The sequence below is a fragment of the Trichomonas vaginalis genome, assembly GCF_026262505.1.
Source record: "Trichomonas vaginalis G3 chromosome Unknown ctg_87, whole genome shotgun sequence".
NCBI lineage: Eukaryota > Parabasalia > Trichomonadida > Trichomonadidae > Trichomonas > Trichomonas vaginalis.
The window spans coordinates 331,847-351,373 of record NW_026529174.1 but is presented as its reverse complement, the minus strand read 5'-3'; the positions used below and the strand labels follow the sequence as shown (position 1 = coordinate 351,373).

The 19,527-nt window shown below is 29.9% G+C and overlaps 3 protein-coding genes and 6 pseudogenes across 9 annotated transcripts, besides 1 other annotated feature; 4 read left to right on the top strand and 5 right to left on the bottom strand.

The window, feature by feature from the left end:
• Window positions 1-17,778: part of a mobile genetic element that runs on past the window's edge.
• On the top strand, window positions 5,300-5,731 carry TVAGG3_1071590 (uncharacterized protein; the record flags this gene model as incomplete). The annotated part of the gene is made up of 1 exon (XM_051256397.1): window positions 5,300-5,731. The coding sequence occupies one exon, from the start codon at window positions 5,300-5,302 to the stop codon at window positions 5,729-5,731; it is 432 nt and encodes a 143-aa protein (XP_051076471.1).
• Window positions 6,966-7,262, top strand: TVAGG3_1071580 (uncharacterized protein; the record flags this gene model as incomplete). The annotated part of the gene is made up of 1 exon (XM_051256396.1): window positions 6,966-7,262. The coding sequence occupies one exon, from the start codon at window positions 6,966-6,968 to the stop codon at window positions 7,260-7,262; it is 297 nt and encodes a 98-aa protein (XP_051076470.1).
• On the top strand, window positions 7,916-8,964 carry TVAGG3_1071570 (annotated as a pseudogene). Its single transcript has one exon. A coding segment is annotated over exon 1 (1,049 nt).
• Window positions 9,104-10,162, top strand: TVAGG3_1071560 (annotated as a pseudogene). Its single transcript has one exon. A coding segment is annotated over exon 1 (1,059 nt).
• On the bottom strand, window positions 11,366-12,313 carry TVAGG3_1071550 (annotated as a pseudogene). The gene has a single exon. A coding segment is annotated over exon 1 (948 nt).
• TVAGG3_1071540 lies at window positions 14,088-14,433 on the bottom strand (annotated as a pseudogene). Its single transcript has one exon. A coding segment is annotated over exon 1 (346 nt).
• TVAGG3_1071530 lies at window positions 15,132-15,416 on the bottom strand (annotated as a pseudogene). The gene has a single exon. A coding segment is annotated over exon 1 (285 nt).
• TVAGG3_1071520 lies at window positions 15,458-15,906 on the bottom strand (annotated as a pseudogene). The gene has a single exon. A coding segment is annotated over exon 1 (449 nt).
• Window positions 17,779-18,242: 464 nt separating the features above from the next.
• TVAGG3_1071500 (N-acetylmuramoyl-l-alanine amidase family) lies at window positions 18,243-18,479 on the bottom strand (the record flags this gene model as incomplete). The annotated part of the gene is made up of 1 exon (XM_051256395.1): window positions 18,243-18,479. The coding sequence occupies one exon, from the start codon at window positions 18,477-18,479 to the stop codon at window positions 18,243-18,245; it is 237 nt and encodes a 78-aa protein (XP_051076469.1).
• Between the last annotated feature and the right edge of the window lie 1,048 nt (window positions 18,480-19,527).

Here is a 19,527-nt window from a genome sequence, read left to right as displayed (position 1 = left end):
AAATTTATTAGATGGTGATATTGACGAAACACTTTCAGAAGAAGGCACAAAATTTATTCATAAACATAAGTTACAATTTATTGACGATGGAGATTATCCATGTATATTACTTTCACCTCCTCTTGATTCTGAAAAATTCAAAAAAGCACTGAAAAATGTAACATATGCAACAAATACGATTAAGAAAGAAGATCATGATATTTACACAAATTATTATTTAAATAAATGCACAGGTGTTGATAAAGTTTTTGATTTATTAGATAAAATATCAAAAGAAACCATTGGTACATATAAAATTTTATGCGATTGTGGTTTCATTATTGAAGATACCAATAATGTTTCATATGAAAGAACAGCACCGAAGGAAGATGAAGTGGAAAGGTCTATACCATTCGTTATTAAGAACATAAAAGATATGAAAACTTATAAACATTATATTTATTCATTTATTTCAGAAAAAATGGAAGCAACCCATAAAACATCTTCTCATCATTTTATAGCTATTCATACATTCCTTTTCAAAGTTGTGAAATTAAATAAGACAGGAATTAGATTTAATGTATCAGGGTACGCATTCTTGAGTAAATTAAAATGTATTCGTCACGTCGCAGATGATAAAAATTTATGTGTTCTTAATTCATTTTATGGACTTTAGCCCTGGACTCTCTGAGTCTCGGACTTTAAAAAAATAAACTTTATTTTTATTTATTTTTTATTCTTACATAAATGAATGATAATCAAATAAGAGCCGAAGGTAGAAGGTTATTTAAACGCTTCTATAACATTCCTGATGGTGTTAATCCTAAAACTCGTAGAAGTTATTTAAATGAAGCCATAGATGCATATGAAGGATTTGACATTTCATCAGAAAGTGAGAGGTTAGCAAGAATGTTAATGTTAATATGATTTCTATTATTGTGATCCTCAACCAGAAGACGTAGACATTAACAAGGTAGACTTTCCATTAGTGGAATCAATAATGATAGATCCAGAATTTGAAACAGTAAATATTTATTAACACAGAGTCCATGTGGAAAACTTCACGCTGACAGAATTACAGACGTTGAAGCACTCACAGGATATAAAGTTTGCCCCTTTTGCAAAGAAGAAGTATTTATATCCGTGATGATCCAGAAAGGAAAAAACCAAAGAAGATTTTTAAAGCATTGTGAGAAATGTAAAGAAAATAATGGGAGATTAATTCAAGACGTTCAATTGCAAAAGACCCAACAACCATATGCACCACATATTATGAAACAGAAGATATATCAGTGGTTATTAGCACATAATTTGCAGGGATATTATAAACCAACAAGATATTATATTACTTTTGACTTCGAAACATTAGAGACTAAAGAAGAACTTCAACTTTCTGAATGTGCAACTTTGAACGCTTACTTAAAACCATTCATGGTATCATCAACGGTTAAATTAAATGATAAAACATATACGAGGAATTTTTGCTTAACATCAAGTGATTCGTTCATCTCTGATTGGATTGAATTTTTATTTTCAACCTGTTCATTAGTTGCTAAATCAAATATTGAACAATATGAAGAATTAATGAATACATTAAATGAGAAACAAAAGGAAGCAATGAAAGAACTTCTAGATGAGGAATTCAATAAAGTGAATATCATAGGTTTTAATTCGGGAAAGTTTGATTTAAATTTAATTCTTCGTGATTTAAACACTGTAAAATGGAAAATAAAATCAATGCTGGGTTCATCTTCTCAATTTAAGCAAATCATTGTAAAGAAAACAAACGTTCCATATGAATTAAGATTTATTGACATCAGAAATTATATAGCGGGTGGAACATTAGACCAATTCACTCAAGATTTCGGAAACAATAAATCACGTGTTAAATCCTTTTTCCCTTATCAATTCATCACATGGGAGAATTACGAAGAAGAATTATATAAAGAGGAACCATTCACGAAAGATTCATTTTATTCAGCATTAACCCAAGAAACTATATCAGATAGTGATTATCAAATATATCTCAATGATGCTAAAAACTTTAAGAATAGATTAGAATATTTTATTCATTATTGCAATAAAGACGTTGAAATTATGATTGACCCAATTGATAAAATTATTGAAGAAACATTTGTTTATAAAATTGACATGCTTCATAATCTTTCTTTATCATCGAATGCATCAATGATTCGTTACGCGTTAGCATATAAGAACTTCAATCCTAATGAAACATATCCAGAAGAAGAAAATGTGGAATCAAGTTTTGAATTAACGAAAAAGTATTGGAAATATAAAATTGAATCATAAAGAAACAAGATGAAAAAGCGAAAGGGATACTAAAAATAATGTTTCAATGGATGACTATCAATACTATCACGATTTAATCCTTTCATCTAAATGCAAAATGTGTGGTAAAGCGTTTACATATGCTAATAAACCAACATTGGATAGAATCGATAATGAAAAACCACATACCAAAGAAAATTGTCAGTTAATGTGTTGTTATTGCAATGTCGTAAAATCAAATAAAGATGAAGATGTTCAACGTTTAAGAATCAATTTAAGAATTATGCATTAAAAAATAATTTACAATGACTTTTAGATTCAGTTGAAGCTTATCACATTCTCCGTAATGGAATTACTGGTGGTCTATCAAATGTTCAACATCGTGTTAATCTTAAAGGAATCACGCACATTAATAAACTTTCATATAATCCAGAAACTAAAACTGTATCAAATGAGGACACCACCAACATTATGACTCATTTCGTTGGAGTTGACTTTAATTCATTATATCCTTCATCATTTTCATCTAATCCTCATGATTTCATTCAATATACTGACCATAAAATGTATATGCCGGGAAGATTGAATGGTGTTATCATTTGTGATACAGCAACAAAGAAAGCAAAAGCACTGGGAATAATTAGAAAGAAAAATACTTTATTCGTGCTGAAGTAAAGGGTCACATTGATGAAAAATACATTAATGATTACATAAACTTTTTTACCAATAATAAGAAACTTAGATATTATCACAGATGAAAAAACAATTGGCAGTTTTATGTATAATTACATGAAATCAAACAATCTACCAGTTGACCAGAAACAGAGAAAATTAACTCAGTTAGCATCAACACACAACCAATATCAACCATTTTTCTTATTATCTTTGGTATCTAATAGACAGATTTCATTTTATCATTGATGATATTCAATCAATTTTAACATTTACGAAAAACACTTGCTTTAATGAATTTGCGAACGAATTTATGAAACGAAAGACAAAAGGCTGAATTAGAAGGAAATAAAGGAAAAAGTTTATTTTGCAAGATTTCACTTAATGGATCATATGGTTACGATGCAATGAATACACAAAATTACGCAAAGACTAAAATAATGAATGCACAGAAGGCACGCGTTGCATGTATGTCAAATAAGTTTAAAACATAAGAGAAATAGGTGAAGATACGTATCAAGTGATGCTTAAGATAGATTTTATAGATGTGATACATGTTTACAAAGGCATTCTTCACTTTAGATAACGCAAAATACTGGTATTTGGTTTTCATTTATGATTTTATGTATAAATGCATGAATGTTAATCGTTTTCATTTCATTGAAGGTGATACTGATTTCTTATTGGGCAATCGCTGGCGACCCAAATCTTCCTAACACTCAAGCATTTCAAGCAATTGTTACTGATAAACAATTTTATGATAAAAACATTTACAAATTCGCACCTTTTGATTTTTTTGTTTTAATGAGAAATTTAAACCTAAATTAAAGAATAAAGCTGAAGAAAAAGCACATGAAGAAGAAGTTATTGGTTTAGCAATTGAGAAACAAGGTGATAACATGGTTGCTTTATGTCCTAAGTGTTATACATCATTCAACGGTTCAATTGATGGAAAGTGATTTTAAAAAGATTGCACAAAAATGAAAGGTGTTAGTTTACGACAAATAAACAATTAAACCTAAAATTATTTGGATATAATAAATGATAAAGTTATTTTCGATGGTCAGAATATTAATTTACAACTTAAAAACAGGTCAATGACTCGCTTAACAATTGGTAAGAACTGCATTAACAGGAGCACACACTAAGGCTGTATGTTGTGAAAATGGATGTTGTATGCCATTATTTAATAAAATGCCACAGAAGAGACAAAAGGAACCGTTAATGATGGCTTTGATTCTTGATCAAAGAGGTGGGCACCCTTAAAACATTGATTTTATTTTTATATAAATGAATAACACAGATTTAAAAATTTAATTGCTGATTAGTACTTAATCAAAAATTTCTTAGTTATTATGAATTAAAATCATATCTCCAAAAATTATAATAATAATATAACGGGTGATGATATGGAATATTATTATCCATATTATAAAATGAAATTTTGAAATATCATGATAGAATAATTTCTGAAATTAAAGACAAAATTAAAATAATGAATATACAAAGGGAAAAAAAATCACAACTTAAACAGTTGAAAGATTTCAAAAATAAAGTATTAACAGAAGAAGATATTGATGAATTATATAAATTATATAATCCTGAGCCACAAAAACAAAAGGAACAAAACACCCAGGTCCTTCAGACTATAAATGATGCACAAGCCTTAATTTATGATTCATTAGTTAAACCATATTCAGCCCGACTTTTAAATGAAGATCAACTTTTGGAATTCATCCTTCAACATAAACTCGAAGCGGGAAAGTATATCAAACCTTTATATACAGCATATTTAAAACAAATGAATAAAATACATCCAGAATTAATGAAGGGAGGATTGAATTCCAAAATCAAAGCAGATAAAATTAAACCACTTGCAACACCAAAAACTCCAACGACAGTACCGCCTCCTCCTTCAGTTAATCCTTCATCATTCACTTTATTATATCCATTTCAAACATTAAAGAAGCAAAAAGATTTTAAAAAGTGTTTCAAGATATTAAATAAACCAATTGACCCAAAAATTCAACCATTAAAGGAAAAATTTAGTCGCCCCTCATTTGCACCATATCCATATTCATACGAAATTGATCATTTAGAATATTCAAAAGGAAACGTTACTTATTTATTTGCCATTAACATTAACACTAGATATTTATATTGCATTCCAGTGAAAGGGAAAACAGAACAGGAAACAAGAAGAGCTATTCAATACTTACTAGATCATGAAAGAGTAGATAATATAAGGGGTGATGGTGATAAAGGATTTCAGGCAGCTATGGCTCATTATTTCCCACAAATTAATTTTTACTTTTCATCCTCTCCATATACGTTTCATAATAAAATAGTTGATGCGGTAATGAGAACTCTTAGAGATGCGTTAGGGGTTAACGGTCAGATATACTGGGATGGAAATCATGACTCCATCATACAGCAGTTAGTATATTATTACAATAATACATGGCATAGAACTATAAACATGAAACCAGTGGAAATGAAAAATGATATTTCAAAAGAATGGGAATATATTAGAAAGCAAATGGAAAAGTTAAATGATGTTAAACGTGGACAAATTAATTCGGGGCTCATGAATTTTAAACAAGGAAATAAAGTTTTAATTCATCTCGATTATGGAAAAACTGATAAATCAATGACAAAAAGAAGACGAAGATTTGACACAATAGCTGAATTTGTTAGATATATTAACGGCAATGCATTAGTTGAAGTTGACAATAAATTAATAGAAATTCCGATTTATTTTATTACTCCATTATATTTAAATAATATTTAATTTTTTTTTATTTCGTAAGAAATGAGTGACAACAAAGCAGTCAAGAGTCCAGACAATGAATATAAAAAGAAACTAAACAGAATTAAATCAAAAATATGCTATTACAAAAAGAAGTCGCAATGCGGTGGGGTTGAAAACGATAAAGAAATAATCGAAAAATTAGAAACTTACCGTTCAATCATTAAACTGAGTGAAGCAAAAATAAAAGAATTTAATAGAATAAATAAATTGATTGGAAGAGATGAATTTAATAAAGATGAATTTTTAAACTCTATCCAAATTTAATTTTTATTCCTCTTCGACAACATCTCTCTTTCCATCATTACTGCATAACCACATTTTCTCAATTTTAGTGGTTTGTTATTTTTAACATGTTCTTGCATAATTTTTATCATTTCCTCCCTTGTTATGATTCGTGGTAAATTTTGAGCTTGTGGGGTATTCATTTAATGATAAAAATAAAAATTTAAATTATGCCGTTCTAAAGTTTGTGACAACATGACATTTTGACAACATCACAGGAGGAAGGCAGTTATGAATTATTTTTGAAGAACTGAAGGTGCTACCATGTTACCATGTGCTACCAGGTCATTTAACTTCTTTTAAAAAGTGTGACAACATGACATTTTGACAACATCACAGGAGGAAGGTAGTTATGAATTATTTTTGAAGAACTGAAGGTGCTACCATGTTACCATGTGCTACCAGTCATTTAACTTCTCTGAAAAAGTGTGACAACATGACATTTTGACAACAACACAGGAAATGATTTGTCATGACTTCATCGGAATGAGTGTAAATGACCCAAAAATAAAGTTAGTTTTAAAATTATTTTTATTTTTATTTTGTATGTAAGAACAGAAATGTCAGTCGAAGCAAAAACATTCACTAACAAATCTAATGGCGAAACATTCACAAAAGGCACTTATACCGGTATTGAAGTCTTACGTAGAGACAAGGATGGTTACATTAATGCAACAAAAGATGGCAAGAGAAGCAGGAAAGTTAAACCATGTTAAACAGATTTCTCAATAGTGCTAAAATACAGGAAATTCTTGAGTTTTGGATGAACGAATACGGTGGAGCCAAAAGTGGCTCGACCTCAAAACAAGCATTTTATGAGCTTACTAAGGGTGTTATAAATGAATTCAAAGGTATTTACATACATCCTGACCTCGTTCATTTTGTTGCTGAATGGTGCTCTGTAAAGTATGCATTTTATGTCAAAGATATTATGGACTCCATAGACAAGAAAGTTCATGAGAAGTTAGATGAAGAAGAACTTGAAGATACAGTAGAGAATGCTAAACCTTTGTTCGAACAAGAAGTTGGAAAAATGTGCGAAAAACAATTAGAACATGAACGTGAGTTGTGTTATGGTTATAGAGATTCTCCATACGAACTAGACCAATGGGAACAAGAAAATTTAAAGAGAGAATTTAGAGAATATGAACTCGCTAAGATAGCATTAGAAGCTGCAGAAAAGAAGTTAAAAGCTTGGGGTTGTTTTGTACAAAAATATTGTGAGTAAATGAACCATTTATTTTTATTGAATTCACCAAAAATAATTTTTAGGGTAGATGGTTAGATCTAACCTCATTTCTAACCTCATGACATTATGTCAACAACACAGGAGGAAGGCAGTTATGAATTATTTTTGAAGAACTGAAGGTGCTACCATGTTACCATGTGCTACCAGGTCATTTAACTTCTTTTAAAAAATGTGACAACATGACATTTTGACAACATCACAGGAGGAAGGCAGTTATGAATTATTTTTGAAGAACTGAAGGTGCTACCATGTTACCATGTGCTACCAGGTCATTTAACTTCTTTTAAAAAGTGTGACAACATGACATTTTGACAACATCACAGGAGGAAGGCAGTTATGAATTATTTTTGAAGAACTGAAGGTGCTACCATGTTACCATGTGCTACCAGGTCATTTAACTTCTTTTAAAAAGTGTGACAACATGACATTTTGACAACATCACAGGAGGAAGGTAGTTATGAATTATTTTTGAAGAACTGAAGGTGCTACCATGTTACCATGTGCTACCAGGTCATTTAACTTCTCTGAAAAAGTGTGACAACATGACATTTTGACAACAGTCCTGGAAATATGATGCAGTCCAAAAATAAAGTTAGTTTTAAAATTATTTTTATTTTTTTATTTCTATATAAATGACGGCAACAAACAACAACAGCAACTATATCGTTTCTGATGAAAAAGTTATTGATTCATTAGTTGCGGAATTAGTTGTGGCAGAAACTAAAACCCTCAACGAAAGAATTGGTGAAAACAAGATTGATTTACATAACTACCTCAAACATGATGGAGGAAGAGGAAGGAAAACTGGTACAGCTTTATTAGTAAATAAAATTTCAAATTTAACGATTATAGATGTTGATATCAATAAATCATACAATGATGAACTTAAAGAAACAGTTAGAAAAGACATTTTATCAAAACTTTCGGATAAAGATGTTATCGTTAAAACCGCTTCAGGAGGTCTTCACATTTATTGCAACACTAATTTCTTCTATTCAACCTCGAACAGAATGATTACATGTTATTCCTGCAATGATTATGATATTGACATAATGACTTCTATGGCTGATTCAAAGCGTTCATTAGTGGTTATGGCTGATTCAAGAGTTCGCAAGAATGCAACAGAACCAATCAATACATACTCATTCATTCGTGGAAGTTATGATTCAACATTAACTAGAACAGTGAATGATATATTAAATGATTTGAATATTAAGGTAAGAGTTGAACAGAAGAGCGAAGAAATAAAGAGTATAATGTATGAAAACAAAGATGTAAACATTGACGATAAACTAGCTCAGAGCATAGTTGATGGCATCTGTGATTTTGAAGTACATAATGACGGTGGAAACATGAATTTAGAAAAAGAAATAACATTATTCACACTGTTTCAAGCAATTAATTCGTTACCTAATCATTTAATTAATGAAGCATACGATAACGTTTATAACTTCTGCAGTTTAACAGAAAATGCAAAAAGTAATTTTGAAAAAGCACGTAGTAGATATGCACATTTAATGACTTCTCCATTTGTTTTGGTGAAGATTCTAAAACTATATCAAAAGGAATATTATGATGAATACGTTTTACCTTTATTACGTAAGCCAAAAATAACATTTGATATAAAACTTGATGATTCATTTTTGATAACAGATATTAGACACAAGGCTGAAAATCATCAGTATAAAAACAGTTCTGAAGTAATTGAGGATTTATCACGTGTAATCCGTTTTGTAGATTGTGGAAACAAATACTTCATTCAGAAAGATTACAACATACACGACAAAATGAATCAAATATCATTCGTTCTTCAATCAAACATGAAAGAGTCACTCAAAATGATTAAATTATTTAAAGAAGAAGGTAAAACAATAACAGCATGGGACGTACTATTAAATCAATTATCCTCATTAACCGTTAAGGGTGTTTGCTTTAAATCTGATTCTCCAGATGTTTTCTCAACGTTTCAGGGTTATAAATACAACATTCTTGAAAAGCCTGATTACTCAAAAATTGAGATGTTTATGGATTTCATTAAAGAAGCCATTTGTGATAATAATGATGAAGTGTATAAATACCTACTCGGCTGGATTGCATCAATGATTCAACATCCTGGAATCAAGAATGAAACAGCAATTATTTTGAAAGGACTTCAGGGAACAGGTAAAAACAGATTTACAGACATTATTTCTGAACTTCTCGCTGGTTATTCATGTAAAAACATTACTGAAATAAGTGAGCTAACGGGTAATTTCAATTCGGTTGTTGAAAATAAAATGTTTCTTGTACTTAATGAACTCAAGAATGTAGGTGAAGACAGACTCGCAAACTTCAACGCTTTGAAATCAATTATTACGGATAATGAGATTAGAATTAATGAAAAGAATCAACCCAGAAGAACTGCTCAGAATGTTGCAAACTTCATTTTCGTAACTAATAACGTTTACCCTGTCAAAATTGATGTTGGAGACAGAAGATACGTAGTTTTAAGAGTTAATGGTAAATTCAAGGGTCAATTTGATTACTTCAAGAATTTAATGGATTCATGCACTAAGGAATTTTATGATAATTTACTGACGTATTTTATGCAATATGACCTTTCATCATTTAATGTACGAATCATACCGATGACTGAAGCCAAACAAGATTTAATAGAATTATCAACAAATCCTTTAGATGTATGGATAAATACACATTATGATGAATTGTGTGCAGGTATGACGTGTGAAAATGCTCTATTCTGCAAACCATCAGACATGAAAGACAAGAATTTCCAAATGAGTATTAAGGATAAATGTGATAGGAAACATAGAAGAATAGACGGTAAACAAACATGGTGTTATGTTTTGAAAGAAGAAATGAAAGGATTATATAAACAGGTTGAACCAAACGATAATGAGGATTCATTTACTGACGATGAAATACCTGTGAATGAAGCTTTATAAAGTATGATTTGAATTTATTTTTGCATTAATCCTCCTATGTTGTCAAAATGTCATGAGTTAAATGACCTGGTAACATGGTAGCACCTTCAGTTCTTCAAAAATAATTCATAACTGCCTTCCTCCTGTGTTGTTGTCAAAATGTCATGTTGTCACACTTTTTAAAAGAAGTTAAATGACCTGGTAGCACATGGTAACATGGTAGCACCTTCAGTTCTTCAAAAATAATTCATAACTGCCTTCCTCCTGTGTTGTTGACATAATGTCATGTTGTCAACATGGTAACATGGTAGCACCTTCAGTTCTTCAAAAATAATTCATAACTGCCTTCCTCCTGTGTTGTTGTCAAAATGTCATGTTGTCACATTTTTTAAAAGAAGTTAAATGACCTGGTAGCACATGGTAACATGGTAGCACCTTCAGTTCTTCAAAAATAATTCATTATTGAATAACCTGTAAACATTAACGTAAACATTTATTTCTGCAGTTCATTCATTACTTCATTACCTAATTAATTACAAACATAAAATATATTTAGTTCATTCAATAAATGCGGTACCATGCGAATACAGTCATAAATGGTGGCATATAATCTTTACCCAAGCCTGTTTGATTTGTTGTGAAAGTATGTGAATGATTTCCTCCTGGTTCAGTTGGTCGAAAAGTCTTTTTTGCTGAATGGTTATAATCTGGAGATAAAACGTCATTGCCAGCATAATATTCTGAGTTGTATAATGGATGGTCTCTTAATGAGTGACTATGGTCACCAGAAAAGTTTGTAGTTCCTGTATGAGTGTGCGGTGGAAGGTTTGCTTCAGTAATTTTCTTCGAACCTCCTGTTTCCTTTGAACTATTAGCACAATACAAAAACCTGTCAACTATTTGTTCCCATGCACCAACACCAAACATTACTTGAGGACCTCTTGCATCCATAGATGTATAAATAGAACCCACTGGGTTCATTAAATCAAACATATGAGATATTATAGGATTGTCTCTTTTGAACTTAAGATATAGTGTAACTATTTCAGGTTTCTTCTGGTTTGTGTCAGAATATTTTTTATAATATATTCTTATGTTTTCAGGGTAGGTAAAATCTTGACTATAATATTTATTTCTGTCATCTGTATAATAATATACTATTCTCGTTTTTTCTATTGCATTATATCTTTTATATCTATAATAATCTAAATATAATGTTAACTTTTGTTCATCTATATGTGGTGTTCTGACATCATCTCCATAGTCATAATAATATGGTGCTGGAGCTGGGTCAGGCAATGTCATATCTGCCATTTCATAAACTCTTAAATATTTCTTTTGTTCGTCTCCATATAAGTTTAAGTAACAGTTGTTGTCTAATGGAACTTTAACTTGTGTGTCATCATTCTTTTTATAACTTACATACATTTCATTGTTATTTTTCGGAATGAGTTTCCACCGTATACCATTTTTTAAGGAGTGTACAAACTGCCATCTAAAATATTTATTTTCTTCATTGACAGAAAAGTCACCAACAATAGTTTCAATATTTTTTGTTCCTATCAAACTTTGGTATATTTCGTTAACATATGTTTTATCTGCCTTCTTCATTAACTCATCGTTAACATATTCCTTATCTACCTTCTTCTCTAACTCATCGTTAACATATGTTTTATCCGCTTTAAGGTCTAAACATCCTGAAACCCATCCTGTCTCAGCTTTAGTTTTTAAAATCTTTGATGTCCATTCATGATACCATTCAACCATTTCTTTAATTTCATTATCTTTTTCATCCACATATTCCTTATCTGCTTTCTTCTCTAACGCAGCAGCAACACATTCCTCATCAGCTTTAGTTTTTAAAATCTTTGATGTCCATTCATGATACCATTCAACCATTTCTTTAATTTCATTATCTTTTTCATCCACATATTCCTTATCTGCTTTCTTCATTATGTCATTTAGGAAACCTTTTATGAATTCCTCATTTAAATTAAATCTTCCAATCTTCAAAACTTTAGGAAATGCATTTAATGCGTAATATCTTTGTTCTTCTGGTGGAATTGATGTTATATCATCCGTTATTCCTTTAATTTTTGAATTCATAAATAAAATTTCTTTTATATTTGATATCACTGCACCACCCTTGCAAACGAATTCGAAATGGTCATTTTTCAATATACTATCTCCAAATCTCCATATTTCAACCTTTGCGTTTGTTCTGCCGTCTTTGAATTATATGCATATATGGCGTATGTAATGGTCTGAGGGACCTGGGTGCTTTGTGCCTTAAGTTGCTGTGGTTGCTGTTGTTTAATCATTTATTATGATTTAAAAAATAAATATTTAATCTGTTATCTCATCACCTATTTTTTCTATTTGAAATTGCCATAATATTTCATTCATGAATTCTAAATCACAATCAAATAGGTCAGTTACTCTAAATTTAATATTTGATAAATCTTTTGAATGAAGAATAAATGAATTCCCAGATAATTGAAACGGATATGATAAAGAAAATATGTTTAAGTTGATGGATAAAATGTTTTGTATTGATGGGTAAGAGTTAGGTCTAATGTTTGATGTGAAAATCTCATTGGGGTATTAACTTTATCACATTTGATTAAAATGAAATTGGAACCAGTGTCAGAATACAAAACATCCCCAACATCTTTTTCAAAATTTAATATTCCCAACAATGAACGAAGATGAGGAGTACAAAATTTAATTTTCAGCGGAAATTTAATAAGGTTATTTATTTCATCAAGTTCAAAAAGTTTATCGGGTTTTGATTTAAAATTTTCTTCATACCATACGATAAATGATTCATTTAAATAACTTAAAATCATGTTAATATCCCATTTTGCTATCACATTATTTATATACATATCATACGTTTTTTCATGGTCATCTTTAATAAATGATATATAATCTGAAGGGTCTAAAAGAATGGGATTAAATTTACCACTCACAGAAACGAGAGTAACATTATAAATTCCGCTAACTGTTAAATTTAATTCACAGTTATTATTCGAAATAATATTGATAATTGACATTTTTATTACGATTAAAAATATGGTAAAGCGTTATTTTCCAGTGATAAATAAAACTAGGATAAGATTACCTCAAGAATTCATAAATTCAACGAATAAGAAATTCATTCATGTTATAAATTTTAGTGTTTTCAGAAAATATGAGTCAATGTCATATTCATCATCGGGTTATATTTCACTTCATTCAAATTTAGTTCAATCAAACCCATATAATGACCATTTCATAAGATTTTCAGATGGTATTAAAAATGTAATTGATAGATTAAAATATGAACAGATTGACAATATCGAATTTTTGGAATTTTGGTTTAAATATCCCGATGGAAAAAAGATTGAAGTTAAAGATAAAGCTGATACTATAACAAAAACAATTACAATGACCGATCCAGATAGTGGGGAACAAAAAGAAATAAAACAAACGATAGAAACTGGTGAAAGGTCAATTATTATTGATTATGATTCAAAGGATTATTATTCGATAATGTTAATGCTTGAATATTAAATAGCCTTAACAAAGAATTTTTCAAGTGATATTTTATATTCATCAACTATTTTATTATAAATATCATTATATGTTAAATGAAGTTCAGTTGTTGTTCCGTTCTTTGATATCTTAATTGTGCTAATATCCTTTATAGGATTTATTTTTGCAACTGTTCCGCAGCATGAAACCTCATCATCTATGAAAAATTGAATCTTAACGTCTGAATCTTGAACATCACAAAGAATGGCGATAATGTGAATTAATGATTCATAAGGTAAAATAATTAAACCAGATTGGTCAATTAAATTTATTATTGAATCATAATTATTAGTTATTATATCACGGTAAATTTTCATTAATTCAGAATTAATGTCTATTTTATATGGCGCATTGCGACTGGAATCGTAGATTCCTGGGTTCTCGATGTTTGATGAAAGAGGTGGGGGGTATGTTGGATAAGTGGGAATTTCAACAGGTTCTTTACCGGGTTCATCTTCTTTATTTTCCTCCTCCTTTTTTGGTAAGTCACGAGTTAATAAATTTGGTTGAGTTGCTGACCTTGTTAATTCAGGACTAACATTAACTTTAACATTTTGAATAATTCGTGATTTATCATCATTTACGTTATAACCAACCGTAATCTCTGCTTTTGCGTTAGTGTTCTTTTGACTTGTGAAACGTCTTCTCATTTATAATTGAATAAAAAAAAAAAAATATATTTAAAGTTTTATTTAGTTGTTACGGTAATATCCCAAGGTTCATCATTGTTTGCTTATACTTTCTTTGTAACTGCACCAATTATGTTATTGATATTGCTTTGAGTTTCTTCCAGTCTTATTTTATCATTTACAATATCTTTAATCATTTCATTACATGCATTCTTAAAACCATCTGATTTTTCTAATTTACGTCTATCACTTTCTTTAATTAAATCAAAGTTATAACCTTGTTGAGAATAAAGTGGTTTCTTTATCAATTCCTTGAACGCTTCTGAAAGTGAAGATGAAGAAATTCTTGCCACTTGAATTGGTTTAAATTCTGCTTTCATTGCTTCTTTCTGTTCATTGAACACTGGATCGAATAAAGCAACTTTAAAGAATTTCTTAGCTGGAATTTCAGGTCTAATATTTGCATATTGACCATCAAACTGATTAACATATCGTGGTAATCCATCCGGTCCCTCTTCAACAGCATTTAATTCTTCATTGAAATAAGAATATGGATTATAAGAGGTATGAATTAATTGGACCATTTTCACCTTCTCCAATGTATTGTTTAACAGCTTTTCCATTTTCATCAAATTGCAAAGGATAACATTCATTATATGCTTTACGTTTAGGATAATCAGATACAGTTAATTTATAACCATTTATGACTTTAATATTACCTTGACCATCAGTAACGAAAACTTCATTTATACCATCAGGTTTTCCATTTGGTCCTGTAATGTCTGCTTCATGTGCTTCCCAATTTGGTCCATGACGTTTGGCATATGCTTGAGCTTCTGGTAATGTTAAAACGTTTCTCATTTGTTTAACATCTTTTTGAAGACCGCAACAATATGAACTAATTCTTTCATTCCATCTGGAACTTTCATAGTTCTATTATATGGACCCTTTTTGTTTGTCCCTTGTTTTAATGGAACCTGTAGAAGATTTGCTATTTCTGTCATGTTTAATTATAAAATAAAAAATAAAAATTAATTATAAAAAGTTAATCAAATTTAACACCTCCTTTATTTAAATCAACTATTATTTTTCCATGTTCACCTAATTGTGATATTGTGTGTAAAGTTCATTAATGCTCATTGGTAAATTCACTTGATAAAGCATAACGTTCAACTGTTGACGACTAAACCCACTGAAAATGAAAAGTGTTGATAGATTTGATTTAATGTTTGTGCTTAATGCTTTGAAGTATTGAACAGCCATGAAGAATGAACACTGAATGTGTCGACATTGAGTTAATAACTGATTAAAATATGATTTCTCATTAGTTATTAGTTTTGATTTCACGGCATCATCTAGAAAAATTAGTGAATGCAAAAATTCTCTATCAAAATTTGAAATAGAAAGTGTTTCAAATAATTCATCCCGTTGTTTATCAATAATTTTATCCTCTAATCCTTGCTTCTTGATTGTATTATATAATTCTTTATACATTAAAAAGTTTTTTAAATAATCTTCTGCTTCTTCTTGTGATAAATAAATAATTGGAATTTTGATTAAATGCTTTAAAGATTCAAATGTATCATCTGAAGGTGAACCTGAACGGTTGATATAAATTAACACATGTGAATGGGGGAAGTGTTAGCAATAATGATAATTTGTTTTAATATCGTTAATGTTTTACCTTTATTTTGTTTACCAATTGCTGCAGTGATTGAATTTAAGTAACATTCAGAATATGGAATTTTCATTAATTTTTCCTTAGATAGAGCATTTCTATTATCACTCAATGCTTCATTAATCATATCATCTACGTATGTATTATATACTCCGCTAATTCTTCAGAATTTAAATCCATTTAATCAAAAATAAATTTATAATTTTAAACATTTCTATTCATCAATATTTCATCATATGAACTTCTATACTGTGGTGGTGTACCTGTTGGATGATATTTCAAACCTTCATCCGGTGTCCATGTCCAATACGTAGTCCTAGTAAACCAAACCTGAGGAGGATTTGTCACTTTGAACAGTAAGTGTCATTTTCACCCTGAATGATTGGATAAGCTTTCACTTGTACTGTAACTTGTGAGTTGAAAGTTTCTAATCCATCAAAGAATATACCCGCTCCATCACGTTGAACTGGAATAGTGCATAAGAATGAAGTTTGGTCTTTCCATGTTCTAGCTAATGGCGTGCCATTATCATCATTCAGTGGTCTAGTTAATGAGTCCTCGTATTCTTCTGTGCATTCATTCACTCCATCTAAATCAGAAGCTTGAAGCATACGTGTAAAGAATATGTCACCCACTGTGGTCATCGCTTGATCGGGGAAGTTTCTGGAATCTATAGTGACCTGAAGACCTCGAAGCATTGGATTTTCTAAAACTGTTCTTTGCATTGCATTCTTCGGAAATGTTAACACAACATCTGTAACATTATGAAGAGCGTATGAGAAATCTGAGCTAATACCTTCAGGAGTGATGCAACCTCCATTTAGTGAACGAACGTCAATATGTTGAGCTGGAATCATGAATGGATCTTCCTTACTGAATAAACGTGGTATTGCTTTAACTGATTCTTCAATTAAACCGTATCCTGGTGTAATGCATTTATCCTCTAAAACTTCCATCTTTGTGCATGAAATAATAACGTCATCAACTGTTGCGTCAGCAGATGTAGCGGCTAAGCTTGTAATTAATTTGGCAGGAAGTCCGATTTGTTGGAATTTGCGATCATATTTATAAACATGATTCATAATCTTTTCATAATTTTCATCAGTTATCTTTTCATAAACGTAATTTTGTAAATCAGCAACTCTTAACGGGTCAACCTGACAAAATACTAAAGTATCCCTGAAAACATAATATTTAAGAATGATTTCACCAAATGATTTAGGATAATCATCGAACGCCTGAAATGCTAACAAATCATTTACCGGAATAATCATATCAAAAGTGATATCAACTTCTTCATTTGCTTTCTTGAAAACTTCTGAAGGGTCAATATATTTACCACATACTGAGTTATCATATTTTTGAACATTATTATATAACGAATGAACAAACTTTTTAACTTTCCTTTCTGATTTTGGTTTATATGTTGCAAATGCGAAAGATTCACGGGCGCAATCCATCTGAAGATAACCGGCATCACCTCTTTCGGTTTCTACTTCTAATTGTTTAAAGCTTTGATTTGATGATTTGTAACCAACGAATAAACGCATGCATTTAAAAGCGGCATCACATGTGAAAGCTTTATTTGAAACTAGAGTTGCTTTAACTTTGCGTTTAATATATGTGTCACCTAATTGGTTCACATCATGAGCCGGATTTGTAATTCTTAAATGAGTTTGTTTATCATCAAAATATGGAGCATCAGAGTCATAGCATGAACTTTCAAGTTCTCTATAATATCTTCTACCGTCATTCTTTGCGAATATTTCATTTATCTTTTCGAATGAATGAAACACATTTCCATTAATCGGTTTAGTGTTTGGCACCAAATAGTTAGTCGTCATTTATTATTAAATAAAAAATCAAAATTAAAAGATGAAAATGAATTTTTAATTTTAATGAAATAATCAACTATGGCTGCAGGTATATTTAAGAAACTGTGGGATAAAGTAAAAAGAGGAGCGCATAAAGTTTGGGAAACAATGAAGAAAGGAGCAAATTGGATATTTAAGAATAAAGAAGCAATTAGTGACATTGCTGAATCAATAACGCCAAAAGCTGCCCCAATAAGAGAAATTTAAATAAAGGAGAAAAAGTTTATCAAAGACTACAACCGATACTAAGATAAAAATAATATTTATTTATTTTTCCACTATCTACCTCCTATTTTATTAAGTATTCCTTCAGCAATTCCACCAATTGCGTTACCTGCTTGTGCTCCCATTGCCGGATTACCTGCTTTTGTACCTAATACTCCACCTATGATAGTTCCTGCCGTTTTCGCTACTGGTGCCAAAAAGTTTGCAACGGGTTTAATAATCTTTTTATGAACCCAACCCGCAGCTTTCTTAATTCCATCCCATAATTTTTTAAAGAATCCTGCCGCCATTTCTGATTTAATATTAATTAAAAAATATATTTCATCACTTATATTCTAATTTTTATTTAATGATAAATGAAACCGATTTTAAAAATAAATGAAACAGAGGAGGAAGAAATAAATGAAAGTGAAAATGTTCAACAAAAAATAAACGTTGTTAAACCAATTACTGAAATAAAAATTTTTTCATCTGTTAAAGAATTTAATGACTATTATGCTAATAATAAAAAATTATTTGAAGAATTGACAACATGTAAATTGAATAAAATGTTTAAAGTTGATGGATTCAAAATTTCAAAAATAAAAGGGGTGGTTAGTTTGAAATCTATTCCTCAATCAAGAATCACCTCATTAATGAAAATAGATGATTTAACAAAAAGAATAGAAGAGATTGAAGAAAGAATGAATCAAATAATTGATTTCATAAATCATGACTCGTTGAGCCCGGGTCCTTAAAGCCCATCACTGAGTTCAAGGTTATATTCATCAAATATTTCATTATTAAATGCAACTTCTGCTAGTTTATTTATTTTTTCAATACGATCATTTGAAAGTTTATCATTTAATTTTTTCTGAAGTTTTTCATTTTCTAGTTCTGAAACTTTATTTGGATGATATTTAAACTCGTTAAATTCTTTTTCCTCAGTTTTGATCATTAATTTACAAAGAACTTTTGTGGTTGGAATTCGTTTAAACCATTTATCATTAATATTTGTTATAAATTCAATATTCGGAATTAATTCCCAAATTTTTGCATTTTCAATTAATTTATTATCAAATGCAAAAGCAATAGGTTTAATATTATGTTTACCTTTATAATATAAACTTTCTACATAATCATCGAAATAAACATCTACTTGTTTAACATTTTCAAGAATTGGTGAAAGAGCATCCATTAATTGATTGACGGTTACGAATCTTGATCCACTCATTTTCTTACGAATTAAAAAAATAAAAAAAATAAATTTAACTTAGTTTTAATTTTACGTAAGAAGTCAATTTTTAAATCTTGATTTATTCAAAAACGTAAGAATAAAAACCGTAAGAATCATACATT